The sequence below is a fragment of the Pangasianodon hypophthalmus genome, chromosome 20 (assembly GCF_027358585.1).
Source record: "Pangasianodon hypophthalmus isolate fPanHyp1 chromosome 20, fPanHyp1.pri, whole genome shotgun sequence".
Lineage (NCBI taxonomy): Eukaryota > Metazoa > Chordata > Actinopteri > Siluriformes > Pangasiidae > Pangasianodon > Pangasianodon hypophthalmus.
Genome location: NC_069729.1, coordinates 9,370,085 through 9,384,159, shown reverse-complemented (window position 1 = coordinate 9,384,159; position 14,075 = coordinate 9,370,085). Strand labels below are relative to the sequence as shown.

The 14,075-nt window shown below is 40.8% G+C and overlaps 1 protein-coding gene across 4 annotated transcripts in view; it reads right to left on the bottom strand.

Moving 5' to 3' along the window:
* The window catches only part of ipo9 (importin 9), a 51,479-nt gene extending 37,638 nt beyond the window's left edge, over positions 1-13,841 (bottom strand). For 2 of the 4 annotated variants that reach the window (XM_026935241.3, XM_026935244.3), the window contains exons 1-4: positions 12,879-13,833; positions 10,292-10,353; positions 10,105-10,191; positions 9,793-9,994 (exon numbers count right to left, since the gene is read on the bottom strand). In XM_026935241.3, coding sequence (XP_026791042.3) covers positions 9,793-9,994; positions 10,105-10,191; positions 10,292-10,353; positions 12,879-13,137 — 610 coding nt within the window. In that variant the 5' untranslated portion in view covers positions 13,138-13,833. Of the gene's footprint in view, positions 1-9,792; positions 9,995-10,104; positions 10,192-10,291; positions 10,354-12,878 lie in introns of all 4 variants that reach the window. The other 2 variants (XM_026935242.3, XM_026935243.3) reach the window with 2 other exon arrangements.
* Positions 13,842-14,075: the final 234 nt, after the last annotated feature.

Below are 14,075 nucleotides of genomic sequence, written 5' to 3'. Positions count from 1 at the left end.
CGATACCAGCCAGTAGTTGATGTCAGAGGGATCCAGAGTGGGTTTCTTCAGGATGGGAATAACCCTTGCTCTCTTGAATGAGGTTGGTACATGACCAGATGTTATGGAGCCATTGATGATAGTGGTGATGAAGGGGAGGAGGTCTTCAGAGGTCTGGAGCATTGTAGAAAGGATTGGATGTAATAGGCAGGTGGTAGGACTGCAGGACAAGATGACTTGCAGGATCTCTTCTTTTGCTAGTTTAGAAAAAACATGCCAGTGAAGGAGAAGAGAATCCTCAGTGTGTACTGTAGGAGTTGGGGTTGAAGTGAAGGTCTAGCAGATTTTTTTCAATCTTCATCATAAAAGGTGGCAAAGTCTTCAGCAGTCAGGGAGGATGGAGCAGGAGGAGCCGGTGGGTTGAGTAGTGAAGCTTGCGAGGATCTTGTGCAGAGCTTTCCAGCTTTTCTTTGCACAAGGCAGTCTTCACTTCAGCAGAAGTCACTTCAGATGACAATTTGGATAGGAGAGCGCGGTAATAGGCAAGATCTGTGTTGAGTTGTGATTTCTTCCACTTTATCTCTACTGTTCTTAATTCTCTCCGATTGCTGAGTAACACATCTGATAGCCAAGGAACACGACACGAAATCTTCCTGGGTTTAGAAGATAGAAGGCAGAGGAGGTCCATGGATGAGGAAAGTGAGGAGAGGAAAGTGTCTGTGGCTAACTCCAACGGTAGGGAGGAAAAGCAGTCAGGGTTGGGAAGGGATGATAGAGTGCAGGAAGCTATGGAGGAAGAGGATATAGAGTGGAGGTTTCTACGAGTGGGAGACAAGTATTTATAGCTGGTTTTAGACAGGATAGGGAGGGTGACAGTGAAGGATACCAAGTGATGATCGGAGATGTGGAGTGGGGTAGCACTGATAGCTGGTAACTCTGTAGCTGGAGAAGGGTGGCTGAAGACAAGGTCCAGGGTGTTTCCTCCTTTGTGTGTGGGAGAGCAGTTGTTGAATGTTAAGGAGAAGGAATGCAGAAGAGGGAGAAGGCAAGAGGCCTGGAAGTTGAAGTCTCCAAGGACAGTAAGAGAGGTGCTGTCAGTAGAGAAAAGACTGAGGAGCATGTCCTTTTCTTCAAGGAAGGCCCCTAGAGGACCAGAATCAACAACAATATACAATACAACAATTCTAGTGGCAAGAATCTAGTGGCAGGTTTACCCAGAATGGTCTGAAAAACATTCAGTGAGCAAAAATTCTGTGGGTGGAAATGCCTTGTTGATAAGAGAGGTCAGAGGAAAATGGCCAGATCTGATCAGAGCTGCCAGGAACGATACAGTAACTCAATCACTCTTAGCATTATGCACAGCTAGGCTAATGGATAAAAGTGATGCTATAACAGCAAAGACCTCTCATCTCCAATTCATTTATAAGTTTCTTTAGAAGATCACATGATCCAAACTTTTGAAACAGCCCATACAAGTACATGAGATAGAATTCGCAGGACATTTCTGCCTGATAACATATTCAGCAAAAGACTAATGTAATAAATGTGTATGACACCCTTCTTCCAGCAAAACTGATGAAATCTCACAAGTGGCCCCTGGAGACGCGTTCAAAAAGCCAGGTTAAATCAAAAGGCATGAGAGCCAAGAGCAACAGTCCTGACTGTATGAAAGGGGGCACTCGGCTACCGGAATTTGCACCTGGAGATAAAACGTACAAATTATTACCCATGTTAAGCTCTGAATTACTCAGTAACTGGTAAGGGCCCTTTAAGGTCAGGCGGTGAGTCGGGATGTCGAACATGAGGTCAGGTGAAGGGATAGAGATGATGCACTTCAAATATACCACCTGAACCTCCTGCGCCATTGGCGACAATGGTATCCAAGAGGGAGGAGCAGGGACCAAAAGTGTCCTTAAAAACCAAGCTCAATAGACTGTGGTCATTTGTGGAGACCACCTCTCTCTGTCCCAGTGAGCACAGATTACCAGGTTGTAAGAGAAATTTTCCAATGTGCTTTTGCTTCTACCCAGTCACACAAACCTCATAAAGTACCACATTGAGACCAGGCATGACTGTTCGCAGTCGCCCGTATCATTTACCTGAGAACAAGAAAAATGTAGTTTAGGAAGAACTCATTGCTATGTTCAACATGGGAATCATCAAGGAGCTTCACTGTGATTGGTCTTGGTTCCCAAGGCTGATGGATCAGTCCATTTTTAAATTTAATGAGTAACCAATGCCACACATTGATGAAATGCTTGATCGGTTAGGAGCATTTCACTTTTATTCAACGCTGGATTTAACCAAGGCGTATTGTCATTGACGCCAATCTCATGAGAAGATATGGCCTTTTCCACTCTGTTTGGGTTACACCAATTTGTCAACCTTTCTTTTGGTTTGTTTGGAGCCCTAGCCATGGTTCAATGTCTGTTGACCTGGGAGGTGAACATCAAAAAAGTAGCAAACTACTTGGCCTCTTTGGTTTTGTTGTTTGTTTTTTTACATTCATGAGAAGTGTGTGCTGAAAAGAGCTTGCACAAAATAAAAAAGGGAAGAATAAAAGGAACCAGAAGGACCATCAAAACACACCCGCGCTTACCTACCCTGATCAAAATGGAAGTTAAAATTACATTCATGCTTGTTATTAGTATTGCATACAGAAATGAACAACTTCCTCTAAAAAGCATATCAGTATGACTGGTAAATATTATTAATATTGATTTTAAGTACCAGTTAGCAAGACCAATTAGCAAACATGCCAGCCCCCAAAGAGAAATACTGTGTAGTTCTGTGAGTGGGGAGTCCTTTCACAAATCAGTTAACTTTGGGAGTTAGCTCTTGTTATCCCTTACATTATAGAAGGTATAAACAGTCGCTCCCTCACCAGTCTCTCTTTTTTCCCCTCCCTCTCTCTTGACGTTAATGAGACAAAAATGCTGCTTGTCATGGTACAGAAAAACCCGAAAGCACAAACTCCTTTGTCCTTAAGACTTGAGTCTCATGTACGTTACATAACATTAAATGTAACTATAAAGAATTAAAAAGTGCAATATGTTGTTCATTAATTAAATAAAAATTGCAATCGTTGGCAAACCACTGTGGTATATGGAAGTATTTTCCAAACTTTTTTCAAAAGTATTGTATTTGCAGTTGAGTTTTCTATTTGAGGACGCATAAGTTGTGACATAATTCAAATGAAAATTTTCATTTACACGAACATACAATGTCTGCCAAATTTCAAATGGAACATCAAAGTCCATTTGCAATTGCATTTCACGTGTCTTACAAGCTATGACCCTGTCATATCGAAATAGCAATCGCAATTACTCTGTTTGCTATTTCACCTCCTCGGCGTCGCGTATGGAGCCTGCCAAATTTCAAATGGAATTGCAATTCCCTTTGCATTTGCATTTCCGATGACTTGCACAGAAACCTGTCAACCAGTGCTGTGGGTGGGAATATACTATAGGGCATGTTTGTATTTGGAAGTGATGTCAGTCACCGGCCAAGAATTAAAAAGTGCTAAACAAACAATTGTGTTTTAATGACTGACAGGTGAAGTGAAGAACACTGATTATCTCGTTACAATGGCACCTGTTAAGGGGAAGGATATATCAGGCAGCAAATGAACAGTCAGTTCTCAAAAGTTGATCTGTTGGAAGTGGAAAAAATGGGCAAGTGTAAGGATCTGCACGACTTTGACAAGGGCCAAATTGAGATGGTTAGATAACTGGGTCAGAGCATCTCCGAAATGGCAAGTCTTGTGGGGTGTTCCCGGTATGCACTGATTAGGACCTACCAAAAGTGGTCCAAGGAAGGACAACCGGTAAACCGGCAACAGGGTCATAGGCGCCCAAGGCTCATTAAGTAGCAAACTGCTGAAAAAGTTATTGTTAGCTATGATAGAAAGGTGTCAGAACACACAGTGCATCGCAGCTCGCTGCATATGAGGCTGTGTACCAACAGTGAAGACATTCTACAGAGAGGAGGTCAGAACACTTTCAATATGATGACAACAATCTCTCTCTGAATGTCAGCACTACCAAGGAGATGATTGTTGAATACAGGAAGTCACAGAGAGGGGGTCATGATCCCATCCACATCAATGGGGTGTGGAAAGAGTTAAGAGCTACATGTTCCTTGGTGACCACATCTTTGAGGATCTCTCATGGAGTCGCCACACAGACATAATAGCGAGAGCAGCCCATCAGCATCTCTACTTTGCACTCACCCTGCTCATTACCTGTTTGCGACACTCCTGTCTGGCAGACACTTCTGTTGCATCCAATCACGAACAACCAGACCAGGGCTCGACTTGTTCAGGACAAGTTAATTTTTTTGGACGGGCAAGTGAAAGAGTATTTTACTTGCCCGACTGGACAAGTAGCCTGAAAATATCAATAACAATAAAAAATAATAATAATAATAACTGGCTTTATTTGTGATATAGCCTTTGCGATATAGTCAAGTTCACATTCTTTTGCTGCTGAAAATAATATAGAGAGTGTAGGCTGCCGCATACAGCCGGAAACCAGGAAAATTCAAGTTTATATAAGCAGCTGCTTAGAAACAAGTTTGACCAATCAGAATTCGATTCGACTTTACCTCTGGCAACAGCAGCGAAGCGAGTCTTTCATTTTCTAAAAAGCAATGTTTCTCAAGCTTCCATAACCCTGCCAAGTGCCTGGTAAAGCATCGAACTCAAATAAATAAATAAATAAATAAAGAAAGAAAGGACCATGGAATCTAACACAGATTATGAAAATAAAAGGGAGAGGAAATTTATCCCTACCTGGAGGGATGAATTTGACTGGGTGCAATACGAAGAGATAGATGGAGCATCCCAATTTGGCTGACAAGTAAGTTATCATCACGTAATTTTAGTTGTCTATACTAACTGATTGACTAGGCTAGACTATGTTTCTTAATTTGGATAAGTAGTTTACTGACAATAGAGACATGAAAAAGACATTCCCTGTAGCCAATGTCATTGACATTGTCAATGTCAATGAAACTATAGCAGTTAGCTAGTTACGTTTCTTACATGGGCCTATTTTCACTAGGTCAAACCAACATTCTATACTGTTATCTTAATGCTTTTCTTATGCCACCTTCACATACTTTGCCACATTCTGTACATCCGTACACTTGCTGTAATGTTACCGTAAACACTGTAGCTAGCTACATCACTTCCCAGTGTAAGTTGACTTTTCTGATGCAGACAATCAAGTTTATTGCATATGTACTATTAAGTTGTCTTTTGGAATTTTAGACAACATAGAAACAGAAACTTTGACATGTTGCTTGAGCATGTAACTTAGTGAATTTAAAGCAACTTGGTACAAATAGAAAAGTAGCTAATATTTTTATATTGTGATTTTAAGAAAGTGATAAGCGTTACTCTATTACAGCTCATGTTCATTAGTCAATGGGACAAGTGCCTTCAGGCATTATACACATCTGTCCCATGACAAAACAAAACACAACATGCACTGTAGTGCAGCACAGAGGGCAAAACAACCTAATGCACCAGTGCCAGCTGTAGTTCAAGGAGTGCAAAAAATGAACACGAGGCACACAGCCTACTACACCAGCCTGAGCCCAGTCCAGCTGCAGCAACTGTTGTTTTTAACAGTGGAGGTCCCAGCTCTTGAGCAATTTGACACCAGACTGGCAGTGGAGCGACACTGACCGGGGTTTAACCCCTGGCAGTCAAGACGCGTATATCGATACAGAAGTGCTGGACCAAACGTGACATACACACAAACACGCACACTATGTGGCAATGTTTACATTTTATATATATATATATATATATATATATATACACACACATATACACACATATACACACACACACATACACACACAGTGCTCAGCATAAATGAGTACACCCCCTTTAAAAAGTACGAATTTAATCAGTAGCTCAATGAACAAAAGAACAATTTCCAAAGTTTTCACAAGGCTTTATTAAAGGTTTTATTGAACACTTATTAACCATAACATGAAATTAAGGTTAATAATCTAACTTAAATCACAAAATCTTCAGTTTTACTCAAATTGGTTGAAGCAAAAATGAATACACCCCGCAACAAAAACTACTACGTACATCTAGTATTTTGTATGAGCACCGTGATTTTTAAGGACAGCACCAAGTCTTCTAGGCATGGAATGAACAAGTTGGCGACATATTGCAAAATCTATCTTTTTCCATTCCTCAAGAATAACCTCTTTTAGAGCCTGGATGCTGGATGGAGTGTGATGCTCAACTTGTCGCTTCAGAATTCCCCACAGGTGTTTGATTGGGTTCAGATCAGGAGACATACTTGGCCATTCAATCACCTTCACCCTGTTCTTCTTCAGAAATGCAACAGTAGCTTTAGATGTGTGTTTTGGATCATTGTCGTGTTGGAAAAGTGCACGACGACCAAGTGCATGGAGTGATGGCAGCATCTTCTCCTTCAGTATAGAGCAGTACATTGTTGAGTTCATGATACCATCAATGAAATGCAGCTCCCCAACACCAGCAGCACTCATGCAGCCCCACATAAGGACACTGCCACCACCATGTTTCACTGTAGGCACCATGCATTTTTCTTTGAAATCCTCACCTTTACGACGCCATACAGTTTTAAACCCATTAGTTCCAAAAACAGTGATCTTTGTCTCATCACTCCAGAGTATAGAGTCCCAGTAGTCTTCATCTTTTTCAGCATGGGCCCTAGCAAATTCTAGGCGTGCTTTTTTTGTGCATGGGCTTTAGGAGAGGCTTCCTTCGTGGACGATACCCATGCATGCCATTCCTCTGCAGTGTGCGGTATGGTGTCACGGGAAACGGTCACTCCAGTTTGGCTTTCTACCGCTTTAGCTAACTGCAGTGAACTTGCATGGCGATTTTCTTCAACCCTTCTCATCAGAAGACGCTCCTGTCGAGATGTTAACTTAAGTGGCCGGCCTGGACGTCTCTGTAAGATGGTTGCACTTCCATCTTTCTTAAATTTTTGGATCACTTTTGCTACAGTATTTTGACTGATATGTAAAGCTTTGCTGATCTTCTTGTAGCCCACACCTTTTTTGTGTAAAGAAATGATTTCCTTTCTCAGATTTTGGGACATTTCTCTTCCATGGGGAGCCACTGCTGACAGCAAGAAATGGGAAGGGCTTTTCTTTGTTAAGTAATGCCCTTTTATAGTCACCTGTCTGCTGGACACCTCTTAAATGAATCATTAGACTCACCTGTGGTTGAATGCCTGTTAAGTAGAATTTTGTAGTCTTAAGTGTGGCTTTTCTCCTAAGACTATAATTGGGGTGTACTCATTTTTGCAACATGGGCTTGAATGAATTTGTTAGGAAAATCACTTTTTTGTGTGTGCAAATTAACAAATCTTGTTTGCAATCAATGGCCCACATTTGTAGGAGTATTTTGCAGTATAGTATCTCATAGAAAATGTTGATTCTGAAAGGAAACTAAAAGTTTTCTGACAAATGTAGTGGGGTGTACTCATTTATGCTGAGCACTGTATATATCATATGTAGGTAAATACCACTGTTATTCACTGCACTTTTTTCTTTAACTATAATAAGGTGATCTGATTTGAAAAATTAAGTTTGTGTTTGTTTCTTTCCATGACCGCAACAGCCAGCTACCACATCACTGTTTGGTGTGGTGCTGTGTAAAGTTGAATGACTCAAGTAAGATGTTACTAACTGACACAACACTGATGAGAGTATATTGCTTCTAAATAATTATATTTACACCACAATTGAAAAAAATGTCCTTTTTCTCTCTGGGTAAGTAATTTTTTTTTACTTGGATAAGTCACTAACAATTTACTTGTCCAAAAGACAATCACATGACAATGCTTAATGTCAAGCCCTGCCAGACTGAAGAACCGTTTTTATTTCCAAGCCATCAGACTATTTAAACAGTCAGCAGTCCTTCAGTTAGGACTGCGACACTGTATTACTTCCACTCCTGGACAATTAGATATTTATTATTCAGATTTTCTATGTAATATTTATTGTACTTGTATTGACTGTTCTGCCTTATTTAATAGCACGTCACTTTACTCTGCCATTTTACAACACTGTCTCATTTACCATCACACTCCAGCATCATCTCAACCTTAATATCCAAATATGTGTTTGGTCATGTCTAATAAGTGTTCGTACTGTCAATGTCTAAATCTGAGCCTCATCACAAGCATTTCAATGCCCAATGGAACCAGTGTAACTGTGCAAATGACAAACGACTCTTGACCGGACAGAGTGCCCATGCTGATCACTGTCCGCCACCGAAAGTGCCTATGATGTGCACATACACATCAGAACTCGCTTGGTCTGATAAATCACGTTTTTTTTTTTACATTGTGTGGATGGCCAAACGTGTGTCGCTTACTTGGGGAAGAGATGGCACCAGGATGCACTATGGGAAGAAGGCAAGTCGGCAGAAGCAGTGTGACGCTCTGGGCAATGTTCTGCTGGGAAACCTTGGGTCCCGGCATTCATGTGGATGTTACTTTGACACGTACCACCCACCTAAACATTGTTGCAGACCAAGTACACCCTTTCATGGCAATGGTATTCCCTAATGGCAGTGGTCTCTTTCACCAGGATAATGCGCCCTGCCGCACTGCAAAATTTATTTAGGAATGGTTTGAGGAATACGACAAAGAATTCAAGGTGTTGAATTGGCCTCCAAATTCCCCAGATCTCAGTCCGATCAAGCATCTGAGGGATGTGCTGGACAAACAAGTCCTATCTATGGAGGCCCCACCTCTCTTAAAGGATCTGGTGCTAACATCTTTGTGCCAGATACCACAGCACACCTTCAGAGGTCTTGTGGAGTCCATGTCACGGGTCTGAGCTGTTTTGGCAGCACAAGGGGGACCTACACAATATTTGGCAAGTGGTTTTAATGTTATGGCTGATCAGTGTGAGTATACATCTCAATTGCTCACCAATTTTTATTGGAGGGGAAAAAAGAAGACTGCTCTTTTGGTGCTCCTCTGCAAAATGCATAAAGTTTGGCAGGTCTGAATTAGGCTTGTATGTATAATGACTAAATTATAACCACATTGACGGTAGTTGAGTGTAGCGATGTTATGGTTTGAAATTTTCATGGTATCCTAGTCTAAAAACAACACAGTTCTATGGCATAATAGTATTATTTGGCCATTTAAAGTCACACATGCCAATGGAAAAAATAAAGAAATTTTCCAATTGCCAAAGTGCCATTACTATTTTTTTGGCCCAAATATTTTCTGTGGCATCCCTAGTTAATGTAGTTAACTGATGTTGCCTACTTATTGTACCAGTTAACACACATGCAATTCTGCTCTTTTTATTAAGGGAAAAAAAGAAGACTGCTCTTTTGGACTATTTTTTGCATTCCGCTGTTAAAAGTCCCTACACAAAGTGAGGCAGGTCTAAAATGGTCACTGAAATATTTATTTTTTGTTTTTTTTTCCATCTCACCCACAAACCCCCCTGCAATTCCTTCCCCCACAGTTTGAATACCTCTGCCCTATTTGCTGTTCCTTTGGAGAACAATATTTATGAGAAGAGAGACAGAGGGGCTGAAATGAAAGGAGGAGCAAAAAATAAAGTTTAAAAAAAAAAAAGTGTGCATCGCTGTTAAAGTAAGTAGTTTCTTTTAGCTATGTTCAGCAATGCCACGTTTATCTGTGTATTTGTAGTCATTGTAGTCATTTGTAGTCATTGATAACATTACAAATATTCTTTCTCTTTGCAAAGTATCTGTTGCCAAGTTGTGGTTAAAAAAAGTTTATATTGACTTGGAGGGTTCAGTACCTGTGAGAACTCTCATGGCACCATGCACAGCATTGACATCACCACTGACTAACATTTCCATAAGCAGTGAGAAGAGCTGCGGCCAGGCCTCTGGCCAGTCCCAGTGAGCAATGGCTGATACAGCATAGGCGATGCTGGAGCGCACCTTACTGATGGACTCTCGCAAGCCACCTGGCAGCAACTCACGGATTACTGCCTTGGCCTGGACCACAAGACACAAAAGAGCAAAATAATGAACAATGAACAATAATGGACAATGAATAATGAACAATAATGGTACATCCCACAACTAATTACACTACAACACTTCACCCTTTCAGTTGTTTCTGGCACCCTGAACTTCTCTGACTGGGCACACCAATGTGTTTCAACATATTGCTTCAGAATGACAGAGGCAAGCTGTATAGAACAAAAAGGAATGCTAAATTAGTCAAATCAATCCCATGCATTACAAAGGACCATGCTGTGATGATTTGCTGAAATATAAAAACCCACTCACCTGGCGAATCGCAAGTGCCCCCTGGGGATCGACAGTGAGCTCTGCAAGGTGAACTCCAAACTCTACATTCAAGAAAAACAAAGGTGTTTCAACTAGGTATGCATTGATACTAATACTGGTATCTCTGTCAGTCTGATAACATGCTAACAGAAAAATTTAAAATGTATGCCCTATTAGGTAATAACATTTATTATTCTGATTATAATAAGTTTTTTTTTTATGAATCCATTCCTTTGTTTAATCACATTTTATTTTATGCCAACTGCTGTGACGAGAAGCAGGATTAGCCAATTGGGATGCTGCATTTCTTCCTATTTCTGATTAATATTTGCTTATTAAAATACTGTGCTAATCAATATTATCCACAATATCAAAAGGCTAAAGACACTGCCTTGGCTATCTTTAGCTTTTTTAGATTTAAATGATTACCTCAAAATTGTATCGCAGATAATAGTAAACATGAGACCAGTATTGAGTAAATTCAGTAAATTAGGGACATAAAACAGGCAACTGCAGAAATTACACCATCCTTGAATTAACAGATACAAACATGGATGATGTTAGATTGGTTTGTAAGAAAAGCACTACATCGCAGTTTTTTGGTTTTAAACAAAATAAAAGAGGAGCACTGGAGGATCCAGCTGAAGCTATTTGTAGGCTTTGCCAAAAAAAAAAAAAAAAAAAAAAAAAGGCTCAAACATTGGTTCTGCACTCCCATATTCAACTACACAATCCTAAAGAATCTTTGGCTCACAGACCTAGCTTTGCAGCCACACTGAGGCATGGACAAAGCACTAGCTAACCTTCAATTGGTGCAGCAATTGCCCGTGCTAAATAATGTAATAAAGACAGCCTGCAGTGGTCCCAATACAAACTCGCAATGAAGTATTATATTCTCCTAATTTTATAACTCATCCTCTCTGAGTGCCTTAATAATATCAAGAATATCATTTGAAAACTCACAAAGTTAAGACCAGAAATGACTGATATCACAAACAGCATAATCTATACTAATCCAAAGAAACTGCATTTACAGGCAGAATTTATGAAATTGATGGAACAAATGAGTAATTAACTAGACTTATTACATAAAAACTATTCATTACAATAAAATGAGGGCACTATGTGTGTCAAATATAGCTCTTTTCCACCAGATGGTGTCACATGGCTGTCTGTGTTTTCACTAAAGCTTTAAGTACTGGCACACTTAAGTTTGTCATTACGCGCTGCCATTAAAACAAACTCACTATGTCTCACTATTGCGCTTACTTTGACTCAGAGAGAACCGCAGCAGCGCCACACGAATTTAACATCAAACGGGATATGCCTGGGTTAGTTTCAAAATCATTCATCTGAATTTTGAATAGTATTGTACTCCGCATGCCTACAAAGTCACCATCCGATAACCCCTAGAGCAACTCCAGAGGTAGAGCTTTGCAACATGAACTCGGCTGGGGTACGGATGGGCCTGGGTTCGCGCTGAGTCTTGGCGAGCTGCACTGATCGGTAGAGAAGCGCTATTTGGGTGGATGTCTGAGGCATAAATTAAGATTTATATGTACTGTGGGTTTTCACATGGTAGTGAATGAAATGTGATAGACATATAATGTAACTACAGTAAATGCACAAGATAAATTCTATTATCTATAAATGGATTATGTTGTGTATGAGTGAACTGGTCCACGCACATTCCTTATTTAATTATGAGAACATGCATAAAACAGACCATTTTAAGACTTTGGTGACTAAATTAGGGATAATTTATTAAGAATCCCCCACACTGTTTTTTTTATGTGTGTATTACATGATGCTAGCTTTCAAATACAATTGGCAATGTTTAGCAGTGCATATATTTTGGGAGGGAATGTTTTAAGTTTCAATATTGCACACATCAACATCTGGCAACTATTTGGGATCCCTCCACTGTTTAACAAGGTAGAAATGTGGGAGGCAACATAGGCGGGAAGCAAACACTTTTATGGCGCCCAATGAACAAACATGATCTATTACAGCCCCCAGCACTAGCGTGGACTCGTTGTCTAAAAACATGCCAAATATGCATTACATACCCACTTACACTACAATATTTGCTGGTTAAGGCAGTATTATAATCTGTCTTATGAGGATGCTATCGTATGTAACAAGACCATAATTTACAACAGCATATTTCTAACGTTAACTAACTATTAAAGTAGAGACGTTCACGTTTTTATTCATGTTTTGTTTTTTTTTTTTTTAATTTCAGGCTCAAATTCATGTACGTGGTTAACAGGCGCACTGCACATGACTCACTCAGGGCTAGCCAAGAGCTAACCTAAAATGTGAGATTTCTAGCGCTTGACAGCAACTTAGCCAAACAGATATTAAACCATATCCTTATAATCATGCGGCCACATCTAGCGACAGAAATAAAAACAGTTAAATGACTAGAGGAGCAGGTGTCCGGGTGTGACGACGCAGGCCGGTACCTCTGCTCTCCATACTATGTAATGCAGCCGTAGAGAAGCCTGCTAATGGGAAGTAATGGAAACTTAGCTGAAACTAGCAAGCCTGGCTAATTTTAATGGGCTGTTTTTAACGTGCTTACCTTCTGTCACCTCCAAAACTTTAATTTGCTCCTCTGCGGCGGCGCGCACTTCTTGAACCGGTGATAGGATCGCGGTCAGCGTTTCAATTAAGGCCTCCTTAAGTCCCTGCTGAACCGGACCTGCGACTGAAATCGTGCCGGGAGTTGTAGCACCCATACCCGCCATATTTCCGGCAGTCTCTCCGAGGCGATGGAGAGAATCATCCACGAGCAGTGCGCGCCAATGCACAATGGGGGCGGGGATTGCTAATGACGCCATTTGCCTGCTTCTTCTTGATCCTGGCAGCTCCCTCCGAGGAACATTACCGCCACCTCCTGGAATACATTATACTGCACGACACATCATTTAGGGCTCGAAGCATCAGTCAGCACTGCGTGTTCAGCTACCCTGATCTTCAACCTTCGATATCACTGCAATATCAGTCATATTCTACCCCTTCTAACTGCCAGGAGCTGTGAGAATCACGTGGATACCTTCTTGTGCGCACGTATGCCGAGACCTTGAAACCAAGTCACTAAGTAACTGAACGACAGTATTTGATATAAAAACAGTTGTCATATTACGATCGTTCCCTTTGTTCTTTTCGCTTCATGCATATGTAGGACCTCATGTGCACATGACTAGGACTAGGATGCAATGAGAGTATATTTTGTATCTCCTGTAGCGCCATGGCTATGGCTTGAGTTGGGTTCTCTCCTTACTAACCTTGTTATCTAACACTCGCTTGCTTTCTATGAGTTAGCTGTGAAATGTTCTGTTCTTCAGTCCCTCCTCTGGTGCGTCTTAAAATGGTCAGTGAGACCATCTGTGGCCGGGAGCAAAATTGGCCATGCTCTCTGGTTATGAGGGTTGGCATACCCTCTTACCCCTGTCAGTCACAGTGACACTAGATAATTTTGATTGTCTCTAAGCTCATGTATGTGGAAGTGGGTAGATAACACTTTCATCCACTGCCCTGTGATGCAGCATGAGCAACAGTTTGAAAAGCTGGGGATGGCTCCGAGATGCATGTCTTGTCTTCACCCTCCCCAGTTGGTAGCTGCTGTATGATAGTTGAGAGCTGACTGGTAGATGGGAATTGGTAGGTGACCAAATTGGTGGGGGGTTAAAAAAAAAAAAAAAAAGTCACCATTACTTAAACAGCTTTATTAAAAAAAAGAGCACTCTAACAGCTGTTTATACCATTAATTTCAGTA